A 23,644-nucleotide genomic window follows, 5' to 3' on the forward strand; every position below is an offset into this window, starting at 1 on the left:
GTGATACTGTCATCTTTTCTTGAAGGAAAAAAAAAGTCAGGCTTTGATAATATGGTAGTAGTATTTTTTTCTCATAACGTGTATGCCTACAGTAATGTGTATGGCTTTTTTCAGGTTAATATTTTCTTTTTATAATCTATTTAGAAGCTTTCAGAATCATTCTTTTTGGACAATTTTGTGAAGATGGTATCTCTTTAAAAGTAAAATTCTGTGTTTTAGTTTTGTGAAATAACTAATAATAAGTTAAAATAGTTCCACATAAATTTCTGTAGCAAAAGAAAATGCCACAGTGTCTCTTATCTTACTCTTTGATTGCATGTGTGTCATTTTGAAGAATTTTTTATCCCTGAGAAAGTCAGGAAAGTGGTTATGCTTCTAGGAACTATTTATGTAAATGTTATCAAATATTTAGTGTTTTCTGTCTTGATATTGTTCTATGGGAGTCCTTAATTGTTAGTCACTTTCAAATATAAATGAGTAAAATAAAATTGATGCCAGCAATTTTTAAAATTGGCTTTATTTTTTTTAAGCAAGATGGTTATTTAAAAATTATTTACAAGATAATTGAAAGGGTAAAAAATACTTTTATGTACATATATTACATCAGCTTATTGAACTTAAGTATGCCTGTAGTGTAGTTAGATGATAGTACACAAAATATTTAATGTTTGCATATAAAGTTATATTTTCCTCTTCTGCAATATCTGAGTTAGAGAATCTGAGGAAATCATCTTTTCTACCCCCTCCCTCAACAGCCTTTAGACTGAATATCCATTTGCATGGAAACAGTACTCTTCATACTGATTTTGTTGGGCTCAAACAACTCCTGAATTCTTTAGAAGTTAGTGTCAGTAGATGACTTCTTTGGATCCAGACAATTAGTCATGAGGCTTCACAAAGTGCACATGCTTAGATTACTGCAGAGAAGGTGTTACTACTTGGAGAAAGATCTCTGTGGTCCTTCTGGGTGGTAGCACTGGTAAACTTCTTAGAAATGGTGATGGGAAGAACGAGGCTCTTCTTCACTAGCTGCAGCATAACTGGCTGTGGAAGTTATGGAATAACCGGAAGATTAACCCAGGTTTTCCTAATTAAAATAAGTTGATTTCATACTACTGAAATCTGCTTAAAAATGTAACACTCTTTTACAATATTTTCTGTGCCAGAAAAAGATTTTCTTTCCAATGTAAGAAACTTAATCTTTGTAATTTCTTGTTAACCTTTTCTTGATTTTTAATTTTGCCTTATTGGTTACTACTATTTGTTGTAATGCTTTTAAAGCTCAGTTCACCTTTTCAAGGTACATAATTTTAAGTCTGACCTTTTGCATAAAGAAAAAGGAAAGCAGAAGCCTTATAAACCATGGCTATTCTAAGAAAATGTTTATAGTCAATCCCTCCTATTTGAGTTCAGAACTTTTCAAGAGTATGAAAAAATTGAGAGTATTGCAAAGTAAAGAAAAGGTACTGGAGGATTACATTACCCCCTTATGAAAAAAAAAATTCAAATTGTAATTCATCTATTAGAATCCTTTGAATTCTTTTTCTTTATTTTTAGGAAGCTGCACAAGCTTTAATTTATGCTGAGATGGCGGGATCAAGCCTAGAACATATTCAAGAAAAAATAAATGAGTATTTGGAAAGAGTCCAGGCTTTACATTCAGCAGGTTAGTAAAGACTCCCAACTTGCCATTTGTTTTTTCCTTTTCTCCCATCACATATTACATTCACCCTGTATTTCTCTTTATTTCAACTGTCATCTTTGGATCCTGATTCTACTCTCTTGATGCTCATTCCTCTTTTGGTAATCATGTCGTTAAAAGTCTTAATGTGGAAATAAGTGATAGATCTGTGAAGAGGAACCATAGAGATAATACAGCCCAATCTGAAGTATCTACATTCAAATAGTGTATCACTGGCAGAGTCAGGATTAGGACCCTGTTCAAAGATGCTTTTTAAATATTTGTCATATGCTCTTCCCTGATACTAAGATTAAATGGTTATTCTTCAGTGTTTAAAGACTTTAGCAGTAGGTTCATAGTCTCTTCTATGTCAGTACCCTCAAACTCAAGACCTTAGGTAAACTCTTTTAAACCATATCTTGTAAAGCTACATGTAAGCAGAGACCTGGAACAGTTTGTACTTGTTTTTGTGAACAGGGAGACGAGTGCTATTACACAAGTACACCAGGCTTCACAATTATAGTATTGTTAGTTAGAGGTAACTTAGTTATTGGTTCCTGTCAAGCTTTGCTGTTCACATGGGTAGAAAACAAAATGATCACTTACTGACATTTTGTTTTAGAAATGCATTCATCTTACTCAGGGCTCCTTTAATCCTTTTTTCTGTGGCTGTATAAGGAAGCCACGAACAACTTAGAGGAATCTTGGCTTACTCAGCATTGTCTGATAGACTTTGTGCTTCTTTTCCACCACTTATTCTGAATAAATATGAGCAGTTTTAAGCACATCACTAGGATAAAGTAGATAAAATCATTGGATTTCTTGGTTTGACAACTCCCTTAAAGACAAAGGTAGTTTAGTTTAAGACGGGGCCTAGAAATTGCAAGTATTGAAAGGTGGACCAAGCTATACTGATTCGTGTGTTCAGAATACCATGTAATTCAAAGGAACGTCATTTTCCCAGCCAAGTAAGTGAAGTTCTTAAGTTTACAAAGATGACATTTGTAAATTTGATATTCAGGTGAAGAATGAGATAGCTCTAATCTCTTGAAGAATAAAGACTTGCCAGTGAAATAGAAGTAAAGTACAAAATTTTTAAAGCATAATATATCTTGTTTTGCCAACTTTTTGACCCATTTTGTTTAACAAATGGCATGGAATCTGTAGAGAATTAAATGGATTCCTTTATTATTACTTTAAGCAGAAGAATCCTTTTGCAAATAAAAATATTGTGTAGGACCCTAATTTTTATAACATCACATTTGTTGACAATCAAGAAGACTCTTTGAGAGCTGAGTTGACTTTTGGTTGGGGAAAGGTAACAGTCTGAAGTTCAGTGTAGTATAAGAAGCTCAGGACTTGGAATTAAAAGATCTAAGTTGAATTCCTCCCCTTCCATTTGTAGCTATGAAACCTTAGGCTAGGTCAGTCCTTCTCAACTGGGAGCCATTTTTCACATTAGGAGGCATTTGGCAATGTCTGGAGAGATTTTTGATTATTAGACTAGGAGGAAATGGGGCATATGCTACTGGCATTTAGTTGGGTAGAAGTCAGGGATATTACAAGAACTCCTGTATTGCACAGTCCATAGCAAAGATTTATCCAGCCAAAAATGTCAATAGTGTCAAGACCAAGAAACCCTGGGCTAGATATTTTAACATTTTTGAGTTTTGGTGTCTTCATTTTATGTATGGGATTAGTGCATCAGAGAGGTGTTACTGAGGGTTAAAGTTTTAAAAAGATCTCCACATACCCTTAGGAGACAAAATGTAAGGTTTTCTCCTTTTTTTAAATAACAACTTTTTGAGAAATATGTCACATACCATAAAATTCACCTTTTTAAAGTGTATAATTCAGTGTTTTTTAGTATATTCCCAGAATTGTGTGGCTGTCACTACTGTGTAACTTCAGAGCCCTTTTGTCACCACAAAAGAAACCCCTTTGTCCATCAGTAGTCACTTCCCATTCCTCCTGCCTTTCCACTTACCACTGATCTATATTCTGTCTCAATGGATTTGTCTATTCTGGACATTCCATGTAAATGAAATCATCTACTATGTAGCCTTTTGCTTCTGGCTTCTTTCATTTAGTATAGTGTTCTCAAGGTTTACCCATGCTATAGCATGTCCCAGGACTTCATTCCTTTTTATGGATGGGTTATATGCATTGTATCAGTGTTTATCCATTCATCAGTTGATGGACATTCTCTTGTTTCCACCTTTTCGTTGTTAGAATAATGCTGTTACAACATTTGTGTTTAAGTTTTTGTGTGGACATGTTTCCAGTTTGATATATAACCAGGAATGGAATTGCTATACTGTTTTCTAAAGTGGCTGTGCCGTATTGTAACTTCACCAGCAATGTCTTGAGGGTTCAGTTTCCTTCACATCTTTATCAACACTTGTTATTTTTGTGTCTTTTTTATTTTAGCTATGATAATGGGTGTAAAGTGGCATCTAGTGGTTTTTATATGCATTTCCCTACTGTCTAATGATGTTGAGTATCTTGTCATGTGCCAATTGGCCCACAAATTTAAATATTCAAATATTTTCTTTCTAGAAAAAACTATACACATCTTTTGCCCACTGTGTAAGTCAGGGTTCCCCAGAGAAAAGGACCAATAATATGCATATAAAGAGATTTATTATGAGGAAATGGCTCATGTGATTATGGAGGCTGACAAGTCCCACAGCAGGCTGTCTGCAAGCTGGAGACCCAGGAGAGCCAGTGTTATCGTTCAATCCAAGTCCGAACCCCTGAGAATGGGCTGCTGATGGTCAAGTCCTGGTCCTGAGAACAGAAGACCGACCGTGTTCTAGCTTAGCTGTCAGAGTGCATTCTCCCTCTCTCTCCCTCTCTCTCCCTTCTCAGTCAGTCAGCAGATTAGATGATGCCCACCCACATTGGGTTGGACAGTCTGCTTTTACCACCAATTCAAATGTTAATTTCATTGAGAAACACTCTTGTAAACATACCTAGAAATCATGTTTAGCCAAATATCTGGGTATCCTGTGATCCAGTCAAGCTGACCCAAGTTGATAATACAGTTAATCATCACATCCATTTTTGAAATTGGTCATCTTTTTATTGCTGAGTTGTAAGTTTTTATATATTGATATAAGTTCCTTGTAGATACATACCTTTGTATTAAAAACAAGCAAACACTTAGTTCAGAGCAGTAAAAATACTTGATAGCTTAATCTGGATCCAGATGAATAGGAAACAGCAGGGACTTTATCATCAGAGCCTAGTGTATTATACAGTTAATGGCTGTACTGAAAAAATAATTTTTTAAATTACCTTAAAACATAATTGGGTTTCTTTAGATTTATCATTTTCCAAGTTTCTATTTTGTATTTGGGTGGTGGGTGAGGAGAGTATGTGAGGAAGACTCTGTGTTTTATTTTTTTAATGGAGGAAGTACTTATAGGGAGAGAGAAATTCAGGAAGAAAAGTCTTTTGAGTCAATAATACAATTTGATATTCCTGTTCTTTGCTGCCTATTGTGTAATAAGTTGAACAAGTGGGGACTTTTTTTTTTAGGCCTTAAAATTAAGATTGAAAGAGAAGGGGGGAATAGCTTTAAGGATTTTTTTCAACCTTGCTAAGCTTTTTAAATGGAGGATTATCGAGTTTTTGTAAAGACTGTATTAAAATGGTGCATTGTTCTGAGATGTATATATGTGTGTGTGTGTGTGTGTGTATATATATATATATATATATAGTATTATTTCTATGTGGCTTTTTTCCTTAGTTCAGTCCAAGAGTGCTGATCCTTTGAAATCAAAACATCAGTTGGACTTAGAGCGTGCCCGTTTCCTTGTTACACAAGCTTTTGACGAAGATGAGAAAGGGAACATTGAAGATGCCATAGAGTTGTATACGGAAGCTGTAGATCTCTGTCTGAAAACTGTATGTATAGCTGCTAGTTAAATTTGGTCAAACTTCTTCTCTTAATGGTGAATTTTATTTAACAATTCCTTAAAGGAAAATATTAGTGTATCATTATAAATGTAATTAAGTTACTCATTAGGAGATGATGAAGAAAATTAGTAATGGATTTTAACATCTTGTTAAAAATTTGACAGTATTAAGATTGAGTCATTAGGCAGTTGGTTTTTAAAATATAGATAGTATTTTTTTTTTAACTTTTTCATACCCACATAACTAAAATGAACTTATTATAGGAAGAATTCACCATCACATCTTTGAATTAACAGCAAATCTCCCCTGCTCTTTTTCAAATTTTCATACACTAAAAATTCAGGTAGTGGTTTGGGAGAACTTTATTAATTTACAGTATGAAATCTGTGTGGTGAGTGGCTTGTCATGCTCCCTGAAGAGCCCTGGTTGGGATCATTAGCTTTAAGAAGCAGCTAGTGGATGACAGCAGGGCATTTGATGGGAGGATGAGGTGAAATGGTAGAGAACGGTGTTCCCTGTGTTACTCAGAGGGCTGGCTTTTTGTCCAGGGTCTTTTGTTCAGGGGAACTGTCTATCCTGATTTCTGTAGGTACCTGAGATGGGAGGTAAGTGCTAATACGAGGTTCCTGCTGCTTAGCCTTCAGTGGTACCAGGGCTGTACAGGGGGTCCAGTTGGCATATGATGTGGTGTTAAAGTTTACCTCAGTGACAAGTTTTCAATGCTATTTTAAATGGTAACTTTAAGGATGAAAATAAACTGTCTTCTTTGTTTGTTCTCTCATTATGTCAAGAAATGTAACGTGTATTGTAAATGTTTTGCTTAGAAAAGTCAAGCAAATTAATTATGCTTCAGATTGTCTGTCTTTCTTTCTCTTAAGTCTTATGAAACTGCTGATAAAACTCTGCAAAATAAACTGAAACAGTTGGCCCGACAGGCACTAGATAGGTGAGTTTCGGTCACTCAAGTTCTTACCCATGGGTGGCAGTATACTGTGTGACTGAAATGTAACAGACGTGTCTAAGTGTGTCATAGAGCCCATAGTATCAAATTTTCATCTTTAAGCTGAGATCTAGAGCAAGTCTACGTTCTTCCTCTAATGAATTTACTCCTCTCTAGTTTATACTCAAGAAATAACAAATCAGTCAGGAAATGTTTTATTTTTTGCTGTGTGTAAAACAAAAAGTTACGACATTTGAAATGGAAGACTTCCCTTCTGTTGTGTAATATCAAACTTCCAGAGCTACTACTAAAAGTAGAGATATTGAGAATGAGCCAGTTTCCAGCCATACACATGCCCCAGACTATACACTGTATAAATCCTTCAACTCTTTGTCCAAATGTCAAAATTTCAAAAAGGCCTGTGCTAACTATTCTGTTTAAAATGGGATTTCCTCCAGTACTATCATCTTGCTTATTCTATTCTAATATTCTTCCCCACAACTTTTACCACTTTTTTTTTTTTTTTAGATAATTATTTTTTATTGAAGGGTAGTTGATGCACAGTATTACATAACTTTTACCACTTTATCATGTTTGGTCTTCATGTCTGTGTCCCTTCCAACTCCCAGCCCCCAATGTGAGCTCTGTGAGTGCAGAGAATTTTGTGTTTTGATGAGTGCTGTAACCAAGCACCTAGTAAAAAGTCAAACATAAGTATGTGCTTAATAGGTATTCGTTGAAAGAATGGGTGGATGTGCACAAGAGGATTATACCTCTTGAAGAATGTTAAAGAGGAAAGGGATGGGGATTGCATTTATGGTTATGGCATAAATTAATAAAATTAACTCCTTAGAGGCTCAGATTGTATGGCTGTACCACCTGCAGCCCTTCTTTATTGAGGTACAGCAGTCATGCTTCCTTTTCACTGCCATCATCTCACCTTGAGTTTGCTCCTCCAAAATCATGAGGATTTGGGCACTTGGCACATAGATCTCTTCTCTATTTTGGCTTCTCCAGTCAGAATTGTAGATGACGTTTATAACCTATGTGGATAACCCATCCAGTATTAGAGCGCTGAGATACCCTAAGCGCAGTGGGATGGGTCAGTCATCAGCTCCCTCGAGGATCTGTTCAAAATTATGGATCCACTCTAGGAAAAAGGTACAAAAATATTTTATGTATAATTTCAGAGTGTTCACAAGACTCCTGAAGGTCATATGTGGACCCTGGGTTAAGAGTATCAAATCCTTAGTTCACTATTTCTTTCGCAGCACAAAGCCGAAATTTCCTTGCACATCATATGTGGACTTCGGCCATCCAGCCCCCACTTCTTCTCTGGTCTCATCTCCCTCTGCCTCTCGTTTGTATTATTCACAGGGGCTCCATCTGTTCTTTTGAAATTACCTTAATGTTTCATACTTCCTCACATTTGCACTCGCTGTCCTGTCTGCTTAGAATGCCTCCTCACTCCCCTGGTGGACTTCTCTGCAGCTCAAACATCAGCTCAGAGAACCTTCCCTGCCTCAGCCTCTCTTCCCCGCCACTGAGTCAGCGTCTTCTGCTGTGCAGTCACTCATGTCATGCTTCCATCCTAGTGTCTGACACTTTTGATGCAATTGTCTTTCTTGCCTCACAAAACTGTGAACACCTGAAGAGTATGGATTGTGTTTCATACATTCTTGTATCCCCCTCACCTGGCATAGTATCTGACATGCAGTAAGTGCTTGATTAATCTTACTAATGGAATGTTAGTTGCAAAAATGCTTACCTTACCTTTGGGAGTAGCTTAATGAGTGAACTGTTGACTAGTGTGTAAGAATTTTATGTACCTGCTTTACATTAGGAATGCTTGACTGGTTCTTGAAGTAAATGTTCTCTGAAAAGTCTAAATGGGGAGAAAAGTGAGAACAGTTCTATACCTCTCTCTGTTACAGAGCAGAAGTGTTGAGTGAGCCTTTAACAAAACCATTATGCAAAATTAAGTCAACGAATATTAAACCACAGCAACCTCCAACAAGAACACATTTTCCGCTGGGAACTAATCCCTTCCTGGAAAGGTCTCAGCCATTTTTAAGTCCACAATCATGTGATGCACAAGGACAGAAATATACAGTGGAAGAAATAGAAGTGCTCAGGTAAATCGGTTTATGATTCATTGTAACGAACAGTTTGTTAACCTCATGAGCGCAGGTAATTCACACTAGGCTTGCTGCGTCATTCTCATGTCTTTATTGTAGGGTGTTGCACTGTTGTTATGTAATTATAAATTACATTGTCACATAGTCACAGCTTGAAATAGTTAAAATGTGTTCTAATATATTTTAGTAATAGCATTTCTACTTACACATATACGTGTCTGAAAATCCTCACATTCTTCAAAATTGAGCACTGAAGGTTAGGGGGCAAAATAGAGCCATGGTAGACCACTCATATTCCATGCGACCTGTGACCAGATGCCTCATGGGCAAAACATGGTTAACTTGAAATGGCAGTCTAGGCTAGGGGTCAGCAAAGGACAGGCTTAAGCTATGAATGGTTTTTACATTTCTTTAAAGGGTTGGAAAAAAACAAAAACAGAAAAAAAAAACAGAAGAATATGTGACAGAGCCCTCATTGCAAAGCCAAACTATGTACCGTCTGGGCCTTTACAGAAAATATGTGCCAACCCTAGTTTGGGAAGCCAGCTCAGTGCCTGGAAGCAGGTTCAGGGGATATTAAAAATGCAAAACAACAGTGATGTGGAAATCCTTGTGCCTGCATTCTAAGCCAGTGTAGATAGGGGAAGTCTCGGCCAGTGTGGCTGGCCTTCACTGGGCATTGGAGGAGATCCACCCTGTTCAGGGCTGTGCAAGTCCTGTAGTTGGTCATATTTAATTTCCTAAAATTGAACTGAAAGTGTTCCTTCCTACGTAGCTGCCACTAGAGGACATTTTTCTTTTATTCCTGAAGATTTAATTCTGCTCCTGCTAATCAGGCTCATTGTGCCTAGAAAAACTGCATAAGAACCAACACAACACAAAGCAGGATGAAGAAGGGTGTCTTTAGAGCTGAGAGATACTAACAGTCCAACACTACCTACTCAGCATCCATGCACTCCCTTCTACATGCATTAGAATCCGTTCTCCAACAAAATAATGCTGTATGTCCACCTAACAAAATGCAGCTGTCCTTACAGCAGAAAGTGAAGCATTCTCATCCTCTCCAGGTGAGGATACACAGTTACTGTACCCATTACTGGCTGTATTGATTGGACCTCAAATTCAGTCACAGTATCACGGAATATTGTTACCTAGAAACTAAATTGTGAAGTTACCCTGCAACACTTCTAAATAAAATTAGAGAAAGCCAAAATAGGAAATAGTTAATATATACAAATAAACATGTACACACAACAAGAAGAAATATGCAAGACTACTACAAGCCACATTTCTTTAATTTGTCAAGAGGCCATAGCTCTTACCTGTGACACTTCTTTCTTCCACTGCCCATTCTGTATTCTCATAACTAGAAAATATAAAGAATGTATTTTCCAGAATAGTAAATACCATGTTTTTTAAATTCCAAAATAACTAAGCAATCCTCCCGTTGGGCTTAGGATAGAACTTGCTTTGCATCCTGATGTCAAGGACACTTTGAATACCTCTAGTGTAGGCCTATCTTGAGACTGATGTTCAGTTGTGAAGGATGTTAGTCTTAAAAGAATAACATTTACTGGATTGAATTGCATCCTTTTATTTTTTAGTATTCAACAATTTTATTGAAAATGTCCAATAAAGTTATCATCAACATGAGATTGTTGGTTTAATTTACAGTGCTATACTTTGTCACTTAAATTTTAAAGAGTTTAAATAAGATTGGTAATTAAGGTAGACTTGAATATTTACTATAGATTTTTTTTCTTGTGTTTTATAGGACAACATCAAAAATAAATGGCATAGAATATGTCCCTTTCATGAGTATTGATCTGAGAGAACGTTTTGCTTATCCAATGCCTTTCTGGTAAGTAAGCATTATTGCAATTTTTACTTACAAGATCATTTTTCAGTACTTTTTTCATACTCTGAGGTCCAGTTTACCTAACGGGTTTGAAATTAAACTTTGTAATAAAAAAAAAATTAGAAGATATGTGGACTATGGCAAAGATGTGGGACAAAAAGCAAGAGTAATGGGGGGGGGTAGGAGAAAAGGGAGGGCTGTACAACACAGAGAAGGCAAATAGTGATTCTACAACATTTTGCTATGCTGATGGACAGTGACTGTAAAGGGGTTTATAGGGGGGACCTGGTATAGGGGAGAGCCTAGTAAACATAATATTCGTCATTTAAGTGTAGATTAGTGATACCAAAAAAAAAAAAAAAAGGGCAGTTCCTGTGTGGTAACCTTCAATGAGTTCTACACAAGGGTATAAAGGGCATATAAAAGTGTAGGCAAAGGGTCTGTTTGTGTTTATACAGAGGATCAAAGCCTAATTGGGCTACCCCGAAAATGAACTAAGATACGATATGAAAAAGAACTTCCAACATCTGCACTCTCTGGAAGACTCATGCCAGAAGATGATCATCAAAAAACCCCAACAAAGATCCACGCATTGCTACAGCTGTAGATGCACTCATCCCACCAGTTCCTGGACTTGCCATGGGAATGAAGAAGGAGATATCTAAGCTGGCCTGTGCATACAGTAAAACAACAAATTTGACTGGATCTATACTGTTGGAACTCAATCAAGAATTAGGAGAAGTGCAAATTGTAGTGCTCCAAAATCTTACAGCTGCAGACTATTTACTGTTAAAAGAACATAAGGGATGTGAACATTCCCCAGGAATGGGTTGTTTTAATTTGTCTGATTTCTCTCAGACTGTTCAAGTTCAGTTGGACAATATCCACCATATCATAGATAAGTTTTCACAAATGCCTAAGGTGCCTAACTGGTTTTCTTGGTTTCACTGGAGATGGCTGGTAATTACAGATCTGCTTTGGTTATGTAACTATACTCCTATTATGTTAATGTGTGTGCGCAATTTAAGTAGTAGCTTAAAACCTATACATGCTGAAGTTACTCTACAAGAAGATATGTCAAAGAAATAATCAATCTTCCCATGTTTTCTTCCGCCTGCTACTTCTATAGCTTTTCTTCTTCCTTCCTAATTACAACCCTTAAATAGAATTCATGCCTCATATCGAATTTACCGAGTATCATAATTCTTCCAAGTGGTAAAGATAACTCAAGACAAATGCTGGGCATAGAAGCTACAGGGCATAAATATGCAAAGAAATACAAAGCTAACCATTTCAAACAATAAGGCTTCTCTCTCACTTACCAACTTTACATTTCCCTGTATGGCCCTGGAAGATGACTGGTTAGCCAGAGACGGGTAAGATTCCTCAAGGGAGGAACAACCTAAGACAGGCACAGTCGCAGGGGGGCCATCAGGTGAGAAATTGGGGATCAACAGAGGTGAGGCTTAGAACCTCACCCCCCCTGTTCTGAGAGAAATCTGCATACGTGGATGTTTTATTGCCCTGGTCTAGCTTGGATTAACACATAGTCTACAGGCACACACCTGATCATCTATATTTGCTCTCTTACAACACTAAACTATGTTTTCTACCTTTATCTTGTATCTACCTACCACTTCAGCATTTTATTAAAAATAATAATAATAAAGAGAGAAATGTGGTATCCACATATAAATCAAGTATAAAAATCAAATGAGTATTCATATTTGAACTGACTGTTTATAGTTCATAATGCATGAGCAAAACCGAAAGTTTCTGTGATGACTGCCCTTGTACTGTTCACTATGTAACTTATTCACTATGTAAGAATTTGTTCTCCATGTAAGAACTTGTTTGTTATGCCTCAGAAGATTGGAGACTGACGAAAATTAGGCTTGGGGTGGATTAATGATTGTGCATTGAGCATTGACTCCCCTATACAGAATTTTATTGTTGTTAACAACCATTTGATCAATAAATATGAGAGATGCCCTCAAAAAAAAAAAAAAAAAGCAAGAGTACCTCTGTTACCATTTGCCTGGTAATGGGCACATGTGGCCCTCCTTGTGCCTAGTGTTACAGTGCCTGGCACAGAACCTGGCGTGGAGTAAGTACTCAGTAAATATTTGTCCAGTTGCTGTTAGAGTCACAACAGAAATGCAAGTACATAAGGAACTGAGTGGAAAAGTGGAATAGAATGACAACATTGCTGTTTACTGAGAACCAGTTCAAGAAAGGGTGAATTATGAAAGTGGGAGTTAGCACTGCCTTCTAGGACAGTGGCAACTTATGTCAAGAACCTTAAAAATATTGTTTAGTTCAGGAATCACAGCTTCTAGTCATGCTAAGGAAGTAAGAATTATATAATAATTCAAGAGTATGTTAATAAGTGCATTAATCAAAGTATCTGTTACAGTGAATAATTATTGAAATAAACTAAATAGCCAACAATATGGGAATGATTAAATAATGGACATCTAAATTATGCTACCAATAAAAAACAAAACTTAAAAAAATGTAGGGGAAATCTTGCAATATAAAATACAGTTTATTTGAAAAGTGAAAATTATGCATATAACATACAAAGTTTTTCTTTTTACATATTTATAGGAAAAATGATGTAAAGCTACACATCAACATGTGATTATCTCTAGGTAGCAAAACTAGGTGATTTAATTTTTAAAAATATTTTTCAAAATTTCTCAAGTGAGTATATCAGAAAAATATCAGGGCTGAATGCTTATTATGTGCAGAATAAATAAAAGGGTCTATAAAGACCAAAAGAGCCGCTTTCTCAGCTTTTCCTTTAAGATCGGGAACAAGACAAGGATGCCCACTTTCCCCACTTCTATTCAACATAGTACTGGAGGTCCTAGCCATGGCAATCAGACAACACAAAGAAATAAAAGGCATCCAGATTGGCAAGGAAGAAGTCAGACTGTCCCTGTTTGCAGATGATATGATACTGTACATAAAAAATTCTAAAGAATCCACTCCAAAACTACTAGATCTAATATCTGAATTCAGCAAAGTTGCAGGATACAAAATTCATACACAGAAATCTGTGGCATTCCTATACACTAACAATGAACTGGCAGAAAGAGAAATCAGGAAAACAATTCCATTCACAATTGTATCAAAAAGAATAAAATACCTTGGAATAAACCTAACCAAGGAAGTGAAAGACCTATACTCTGAAAACTACAAGACACTCATGAGAGAAATTAAAGAAGATACCAATAAATGGAAACACATCCCGTGCTCGTGGATAGGAAGAATTAATATCAAAATCGCCATCCTGCCTAAAGCAATCTACAGATTCAATGCAATCACTATTAAAATCCCAATAGCATTCTTCAATGAACTAGAGCAAATAGTTCTAAAATTCATATGGAACCACAAAAGACCCCGAATAGCCAAAGCAATCCTGAGAAGGAAGAATAAATCTCTGGGGGTTATGCTCCCCGACTTCAAGCTCTACTACAAAGCTACAGTAATCAAAACAATTTGGTACTGGTACAAGAATAGACCCATAGACCAATGGAACAGACTAGAGAGCCCAGATATTAACCCAACCATATATGGTCAATTAATATATGATATGGAGCCATGGACATACAATGGGGAAATGACAGCCTCTTCAACAGCTGGTGTTGGCAAAACTGGACAGCTACGTGCAAGAGAATGAAACTGGATTATTGTTTAACCCCATACACAAAAGTAAACTCGAAATGAATTAAAGACTTGAATGTAAGTCATGAAACCATAAAACTCTTAGAAGACAACATAGGCAAGCATCTCCTGAATATAAGCATGAGCAACTTCCTCCTGAATGCATCTCCTCGAGCAAGGGAAACAAAAGCTAAAATGAACTCATGGGACTACATCAAACTGAAAAGTTTCTGTATGGCAAAGGACACCATCAACAGAACAAAAAGGCATCCTACAGTATGGGAGAATATATTTGTAAATGACATATCCGACAAGGGGTTAACATCCAAAATATATAAAGAACTTATACGTCTCAACACCCAAAAAACAAATAACCCGATTAACAAATGGGCAGAGGATATGAAGAGATAGTCCTCCAAAGAAAAAATTCAGATGGCCAACAGACACATGAAATATCTTATTTTTTGGTGAGAATAATCAAAAGAAAGAGTAATGGTAAACATTTTAAAATTTAAAGACCACAGACTGATGAGAAAAGTGTCCACAATTTATGAATCTTCGGTTAGAAAGATTGAGCGATTTTGTAACTTTTTTTTTTCTGTTTGGGTCATGTAATAATTTTAAAATAATAAAATAAGCATTATTATAAAAATCAGATATTTTTAGTATCTTTAAAGTTCTAAGGAAAAAACATTGAATTTGGTTAACTTAGTGGTGACTTTTGAGGTAATATTAAGGAATCTTGGGTTTATTCTGTATTATGGTTTATATAGCAAATTAATACCAAGTAATTAGATTATAGATTTGAATTGGCCTTATTTTTTTCCCTAAAATTTTGTGATGGCTTTCTTTAAATTCTTCTGAATTAGCACAGCTCACTTTCTACTTACAGTCGGCTACTGTTATTACACAGGTACCAAAAGGTTACCTAAAACAGTGGTGGTTCTATGAGATGATCATCAAAAAAGTTTGAAAAGTGTTATATATGATAGTCTACTCTAACAGATTTATTTAATCTTGGCTTATTAAAAAGATTTATTAGAGATGTCCTCCATGAAAAAAAACAATAACCAGATCATACCTGACCACAAAACCCTTTCTCCTAATACCTATCAACATTTTTTGGGAAAAAAAAAATATTTGTTTCAGTTGCATATCATATACCTTATATTATTCTAGAAGTCTTTTAAAACCCACAGATTTATTGCCCTTGCTCTAGAAAAGGTTTGAGGAAAGGTAGATGGTTTTTATTCTGTACTGTATATCAGTTTTAGAGAAATATTACACAGTATATTCCTAATACACAGTGAGTAGAGGGTAATGGGTAAGAGTGGTGGATTTGGCACCAGACACCTGGATTCAAATGCCAGTTCTGCTGCTACTTAGCTATATGGCAAGGTATTTAATCACTTTAAGCCTTTTCCAAAAATAATTGCTTCAATAGAATTTGAGGGGAATTAAATGAATAATGTATGTTAAATACTTGAGCATGAGCCTCACTCATTGATAGCCACTCTTATTATTAGCCTTGCAGAGAAGTTTGTCAGTAGCCAACATAAGGATCTGTAGTTTCCTAGGTCCTTTTAAATGAATCATTTTTATTGTTAATGACTCCATTTTATTGAAACTGAAATTCTTGAATATAACCATGTTAAAATATAACCATGTTAAACTTTATTCTTAAAGTAAATATAAATGAAATCAGGTTGCTTTCCTGCTTTCAGTTATCTCTGTGTATTTTTTTTAACTGGGCAAGATGATCAGATTGACTGGATTCATGATTAAGCGTGTTCATGGTTAAGTTTAAAGAGCCAAATTTGACCAGAGAGTTGTATTAGGATGACATATAAATATAGCTGTTATCACTATACCAAAAAAAAAGCCCTCTAGGAAATTATGGTTTTGTGTCATTTTTAAAGATTGATTTTGGTATTGCTAGTAGTAGTGTTTAATTTTTACTGTTTCCTCAGTGATAGATGGGGCAAACTACCTTTATCACCTAAACAAAAAGCTACGTTTTCCAAATGGGTACGACCAGAAGACCTCGCCAGCAATCCTGCAATGATTTATACTGTGTCCAGTTTTAGCATAAAGCAGGTAAGCATTTTGTATGATTCTTTATGAAAGCTAACATTTTAGACTAATTTGAATATAGATTTGAGTTTTTTCATAGATTAAAAAAAATATTCAGGTATATAAGTACAATGGAAGACATGCATTCTGTACACTTTGACTCACATGTACTGAGATAATACAAGTGTGAATAGACGTTTTTTGCAATGGTAGATTTTTATTTAGATCCTGTTTACTGTTATGTGCTTGTAGGTGAAAAAGTTGAGAATCTGAATTTCACCTTTGATAAGGGAATGGATACAAAAGGGGCTTATTTAAAATACTTTAGTGATGGAACAACAATATAGTTTTATTGCAAACTTCAGTTAAGTTATGCATTGAAGTCACAAATGTCTTGCACATTAGTATTAAAATGTTGGTCCTTAGCTATGATGCAAGGATGTTTTGCTGTGCATATTCACTTAAATTGGTCATATAACAATAAACCAACTTTAAAAAAAATGCCTTTTAATTTTTTCTTTTTTTTTTTATTAAGGTATCATTGATACACACTCTTATGAAGGTTTCACAAGAAAAACAATGTGGTTACTACATTCATCCTTATTATCAAGTCCCCCCCCATACCCCATTGCAGTCACTGTCCATCAGTGTAGTAAGATGCCACAGAGTCCCTATTTGTCTTCTCTGAGCTACACTGTCTCCCCCATGACCCCATACACACTATGTGTACCAATCATGATATACCCCTCAGTCCCCTTCTCCCTCCCTCCCCACCTGTCCTCCCCTACCTCACCCCTTTGATAACCACTAGTCCTTTTTTGGAGTCTGTGAGTCTGCTGCTATTTTGTTCCTTCAGTTTTGCTTCATTGTTATACTCCACAAATGAGGGACATCATTTGGTATTTGTCTTTCTCTGCCTGACTTATTTCACTGAGCATAATATCCTCCAGCTCCATCCATGTTGTTGCAAATGGTAGGATTTGTTTCTTTCTTAATGGCTGAATAGTATTCCATTGCATATATGTACCACCTCTTCTTTATCCATTCATCTACTGATGGACACTTAGGTAGCTTCCATATCTTGGATGTAAGAAATACATCATCCATATTTAATTCTAAATTAACTGCATTGAAATACTTTATTTGGTTTTTCTAGGATTTGTTTGAACAGAATTATGTGTGAGTTGGTTGTATTACATATTTTACATACTATTTTCCTGTTCAAGCAACAGTCAGGGTATTTAGTATAAAAAGCCAGGTTCTTAGGTGCAATGCTTACACACTATGGTAATGTTGAAATTACATGAATGAGTGATGAATAAATTCTTTAACAGACAATAGTATCAGATTGCTCTTTTGTGGCATCACTGGCTATCAGTGCAGCATATGAAAGAAGATTTAATAAGAAGTTGATAACCAGGTAAAATTTTGTTTTTATCTGTTTATCCCTTTTCATACAATTGTCTTTTATTTAACTAGATTAAAAACTCAGGCCTTATCTGCATGGGAAGTGAAGATGGCATATAACTCAATATTAATGACCCCTTTGTGTGTTACACATCTGATTTGTAAATGTGGAAAGATTCCCTAAACAGTCTAACAACACATGCACATATAGTTAAAATAATGTATATGTTACAAATATGTTTTGAAATAAGTGAAGTTAATCAAAGTAAAATCCTGTCATGTTTATAATTATACTGTATGGTAGCCACTAGCTACCTTTGGGTACTGAACACTTCAAATGGGCTAATCTGAATTAAAATGCACTGTAAGTGTAAAATGCATCAGATTTGGAAAACTTCACACAAGATATATAAAGCTGAAAAATACCTCAAATTTTTATACTGATCACATGTTGAACTCATATTTTAGATATGTGGGGTTAAATTAAGTATATTAGAATTTCACCTTTTTTTAAACTTTTGATATGGCTACTGGAAAGTATAAAACAGTTCTGTTGGCTAGAACTGCTTTGGAATGTGCTAAAATGTTACTGAAATGCTTTTTCTTTCCATTTTGAGAAGTCTTTTTAGCTTAAATTGGTAGGTATAATAAACCAACTTTTTAATTTTTTATCATTAAAATTACATTCATTTTAAAATTGTAAAAATGAAGCATTATAAATGTTTTCATATAAATTCTCCAGTAGGGTTTTTGTGTGTTAGGTCCTGAGAGTACAAAGATGAATTAAACAAGCCTTACTTTCTAGTTATTTGCCATCTTGGATAAACAGACCATATAAGTAAATAATACTCAATGTGTGAAAAAAAATTGATACTGATACTTTTTACAAGTATCTTACTGGATAATTTTGTGTAATTTTATCAGAGTTGTGCTGATTTTAACTCAGAGTCGTGGCTCGATGCCTTAGTTGAGGTTAATTAAAATGGTCTTTTTACCTCTTGGGGCCAATATAGATTATTTTAACTGGCTTAAAATATACCCTCTTAATAAAAAATTTATTAGAGTATGTAAATAAAAACTGAGCACTTTTCAGAATAGTGTGAAATTTATGTCCTGTTGTATGATCCTCAGATACTTTACTTATTTATTTAAATTAAATAAGCACTTTGATTAGGGTGAAATCTTTTCTAGGCCTATTATAGAAAAATATTCTGTTTATTTTTATAAAATTGCCAAGACAATAGCATATATCTAAATATATCCTGCATACTACTTTATATTGAATATTAATTTGGTATTTCAATATTTATTTTCCTTACAAAGCATAATTTACCCTCAGAATAAGGATGGTGAGCCAGAGTACAATCCATGTGGAAAGTATATGGTAAAACTTCACCTCAATGGTGTCCCAAGAAAGGTGAATGTCTTTCCCACCTCAACCCCTTTTCTCTCTCCCTTCCCCACCTTTGAATCTTGAATAGAATCACTAGAAATGTTATTTGTGTAAACTTGAAAAAAATCAGTTTAGTTGATTTTGAGTCTGCGATACTACATGTATTACTACCAGTAACATCACATGTTAATAATTAAAAACAAAAATCATGACAAAGTATAAAGTCTTTTTAAAAGTGGTTTTGAAAAAATTTATAGAAAATTCCAAAAAGTAACATTGAGCTAATGATTGCTAATGCTTAAAATAAATTTTAATTTAATAGTTCTTAATTACTTGTTTGATTAAAAGGAAATCAGACAAACTAATTCTGTTAGGTCAGAAGAGTTTGTATGTATAGTCATAGTTTGAGATGAAAGAAGCTTTTAAAATTCTGTTTTCCTTTGTGAAATATATATATAGTTTTAAATTTCACTAAGTTCTTTACAGACTCTGAACTGTGTTGTAATGGCCTGGCATTGTTAGGATTCTCTAGTATCCGTTCTAACTTGGAGGTCCATGGATCAATATCAGCATCAACTGGGATCTTGTTAGAATTGCAGTTTTAGGTCTCTCCCTGGACCTACTGAATCAGAATCTGAATTTACACAAGATCCTTGGTGCTTCCAGTCTGAGAAATTGAGAAGTTGCCTTGAAGCTCATAATACTCAAAGTTTAGTGGGCACAGAATCCCCTGGAGGGCTGTTAAACAAATTGTGGGCTCCCCAGAGTCTCTGATTCAGTAGGTCTGGGGTGGGGGCATAACCTGCATTTCTGACAAGTCACTAGTTGATGCTGAGGTCTGCGAACCTTGAGAACCACTGCTCTAGATGATTATTTAAAAATTAAATTACTGAGAATGGTTTTTCTAAACGTTAATTTTTAAATAACCCCATGTTTAAAGAATCATTCAAAATGCAGTTGCATAATTCTCCTATTAATGTTAGATCAAAATTCATCTTACCCTTATTTCCCAAATCACTTTATAATATGAATTAGAAACTGTATTTTTGGGGTGATTACTTCCTCTGTTATTTATATTTTTTAACTATAGTGTTCTGCTTTTACAGCTGTACATGGTGTGTCTTTTTATAGGTTTAGGTTAAAATGACAGGTACCAATATCGTTTTATTTCCTTTTGTCATTATCTTAGATATAATGTACTTTTCTAAAATTCCTAATAATTTTGATGGTAGATCCATAACATTTAACCGGTTGCCTCAATCATCTGACAGGAAGGTTAGCTTGTAAAAATGAAGATACATGTAATATTTTACAATTAACATTTTACAATTGATCATATTATGGAAATATGAAGCTGTTATTTCATATACCTTAATAATAGGCATATAATGCCTTTTATTTTACTAGTATGAAAGGTGTTTTTTCCCTTGATATGAAAGATTTTAAGATATTTTGTACCACCTAAGGAAATTAATGTTCTCTTTCTCCAGGTGATAATTGATGACCAATTACCTGTTGATCATAAAGGAGAATTGCTCTGTTCTTATTCTAACAACAAAAGTGAATTATGGGTTTCTCTTATAGAAAAAGCATACATGAAAGTCATGGGAGGATATGATTTCCCAGGATCCAATTCAGTAAGTAACAGATAGGGTGATCCAGATACAGACTTATATTATCTAATACCACTATTTTAAATTTGAAAGGTTATAGATGATGATGTTTAAAAGAAAAAGAAATACAGATTATGAACCCCTGAGAAATGTTGATCATTTATCGTATTATTGGGGTACATGTTTTCTTTTCTAAGGATAGTGCATTGTATAACATTCAGTACAGGAAAGTCTAAAATGTGTGTGTCTGCTGTTAACATTGGGATACAGGGCCAATTAATACAGTACCTTTCCAAAGAGGTCTCCTCAGATCAAATGGGTATGTCATAATGTCATCTTTATGTATATTTTTTGATCTGTAAATTCAAGTTCAAGGAGTTTTTTGTTTGTTAGTTTTTCCTAACCTTAACACAACCTGTAGAATCAAGGTGTGTGATTATCCTTTAGTTGAATAAGGAACTGCTGGGTTTATATCAGAAATTAGTCAGATCAGCATGCTTTGAATTGTGACACTAGCCAGCCTGTGGCCTTAGAAATCAGCCTCTTTGTCTGTAATACGGGGATAGCACTTCTCAGAGTTGTAAAGATTAAATGAGGTAATGTATGCAAATCACCCATCATTTATACCTGGTTAGTTCCCTGCCTACTACCAGACCTACTCTACCCTTCTGATTCTTACAGTGCTGGGCATAGAGTGTATGGGTCTTGGTAAAATGTAATAGGATGGTCAAATTTCTTCCCAGCCTATATGCTTAATTGCTCCATCTTTAAAAGTTTTCAGTTTAGCTTTCTAATCTAATGCCTATTAATTTACCCTGTGTAGCTTAGTGAGAAAATAAAGACAATATATGTAAAACATTAGAAAAGTGACTATCATATTTTAAGAACTCACTAAATGTTGAGTGATTATCATCACCATTATTAAAACAGTTTTTTCTGTTACATCTTTTGAATTTTCATCATATCTAGCAGTGAAACAGTTGTGTTGTGTTTGGAAAAAGGAGCAAAGATTGTAAGGAAAAGACAAAGTTGTACCTAACTAGGTAGGAATTTGAGTTAAATAAGAAATTTTTATTGATAGAAAAACTTACCACCTTCTAATTTACTCCTATCAAAATCATTATATCAAATCAGTGAGATTTTAATAGCTACACAGGGGATTTATTTATGAGCTTGAAAACAATGTTGACAGTCCTGAAACGTGTTTATGTTGCAGAATATTGATCTTCATGCACTGACTGGTTGGATACCAGAAAGGATTGCTATGCATTCAGATAGCCAAACTTTCAGTAAGGATAATTCTTTCAGAATGCTTTATCAAAGGTAAGCATTTCCCTCCCTCTCTCCCTTTCCCTCTCTCTTTGCAGAAAAGGAGGCTGTTTAAAAACTTCATGCCTTATTTAGAACATATTGCAGAGGCAGTCATTTTTAGTTATTGGGGAAATTTATTTTTAATATAGTTTTTTAAAAACTTGTGTATTTATACACTTCCTACAGCCAACCCTCAATTACTATCCTCAATGATGGTTACAGTTAATGCAAATTATAGATAATCCAAAACATTTGAATCAATCTGGAATATGTAACATGGAAAAATTATTTTGTACTTCTTGAGTACTTAACCAGTTGAGACAGGTTGGGAAAACAGAAGTCTAAGAACATAAAGAGGAAGACAGTAGCTTAAGCCTTAATCCATGGGATTGTTCACATGTGGGGCCTGGTAAATTGTTCATGCAATAATATACATTCAGTAATGAAACTAAAAGCTTAATGATTTGATAAATAAAATGATGTTGCTTTGGGGGCATGCATTTGGTGTTTCACATCTTCATTGGTATTTGTAAATCATTTGAAAGTTTAGCATTTGCTTTCCTTCATGTCAGTGGTTTCTGCCTGAGAATTAAGTTGTCTAAACTAAGGGGGAGAAATGTGACAATTTATCTGATATGCTGTGAAATAGAAATGTACTTCTTGGGAATTGGGGGGAGATGTTTGGAGTAGCCCATTTTAGAAAGACTTCAAATTTGGAAGTTTTCATGTAGACCATTAGACTACAGTGTGATCTGAGATTACAGATGTATTTTCCTTGAATTATTTTCCTGTGGGGGTCATTCCAGGTTTCACAAAGGGGATGTCCTCATCACTGCGTCAACTGGCACGATGACTGAAGCCGAAGGAGAGAAGTGGGGTCTCGTGCCTACACATGCATATGCTGTTCTGGATATTAGAGAGTTCAAGGTTTTGTCTCAAGTTTCTCTTGTTTTTCTTGTTTGGGAATAAGATATTGCCAGGATCCCAAATGATATATTAGACTTCTGGATACTGACAAATAAAGGTTTTTAGGTGAATTTTTAAAGTTATTCCACCTTTTACATTAAACAACTTGACCTCTACCAGTGGAAAATATGAAATGAAAAGACAGGAAATGTAATGACAGTGATGGCACTGTATTGATGACAGAACAGAAATGCTGTATACCTCTTTCTTTTCCATAAAAGTAGCAGGATTGATGAGGGGAAGACACAACCCTCCAGATTCTGGCCTGTATGTTGGTGTTGGGATCCATCACAGCATCAGGCCTAGAGCCTAGTAGACATCCAGAAAACGTTTGTGAAAGGACAAAAAACGAGAATACCCATGAATAAGAAAAAGCTAGTGGTTTTGCACGTGTTTCTCTTCCACCCTGGCATACTCAGCCCTTTCAGACCCTTTCTTCGTGCTCATTTTAAACATAGGAATGTTTGATGTCATTGTTTCTCAGATCATTGATTAGTTTTTTTAACTGAAAAATGGATCTATAGATTAGAAAATACAAAGAGTAATAAGGAAGGATTCTTTTCCCCTGATTATATGTAATATCTAAGCAGTCTAGTCACTGGAAGGTTTAACTAGCAATGTGTTCCAGTTTCTTCTGCTTAAGCTTACAGGAAGAAATGACAGTCAGT

The 23,644-nt window shown here is 35.1% G+C and overlaps 1 protein-coding gene across 4 annotated transcripts in view; it reads left to right on the plus strand.

The window, feature by feature from the left end:
* Positions 1–23,644, plus strand: part of CAPN7 (calpain 7) — a 48,133-nt gene that overhangs the window by 7,583 nt on the left and 16,906 nt on the right. For 2 of the 4 annotated variants that reach the window (XM_036900987.2, XM_036900984.2), the window contains exons 2-12: positions 1,558–1,666; positions 5,436–5,593; positions 6,484–6,551; positions 8,480–8,680; positions 10,458–10,544; positions 16,184–16,310; positions 17,621–17,706; positions 19,017–19,110; positions 20,577–20,723; positions 21,916–22,022; positions 22,817–22,937. In XM_036900987.2, coding sequence (XP_036756882.2) covers positions 1,558–1,666; positions 5,436–5,593; positions 6,484–6,551; positions 8,480–8,680; positions 10,458–10,544; positions 16,184–16,310; positions 17,621–17,706; positions 19,017–19,110; positions 20,577–20,723; positions 21,916–22,022; positions 22,817–22,937 — 1,305 coding nt within the window. The remainder of the gene's footprint in view (positions 1–1,557; positions 1,667–5,435; positions 5,594–6,483; positions 6,552–8,479; positions 8,681–10,457; positions 10,545–16,183; positions 16,311–17,620; positions 17,707–19,016; positions 19,111–20,576; positions 20,724–21,915; positions 22,023–22,816; positions 22,938–23,644) is intronic. The other 2 variants (XM_036900985.2, XM_036900986.2) reach the window with 2 other exon arrangements.

Source organism: Manis pentadactyla, chromosome 14 (genome assembly GCF_030020395.1).
Source record: "Manis pentadactyla isolate mManPen7 chromosome 14, mManPen7.hap1, whole genome shotgun sequence".
Taxonomy (NCBI): Eukaryota; Metazoa; Chordata; class Mammalia; order Pholidota; family Manidae; genus Manis; species Manis pentadactyla.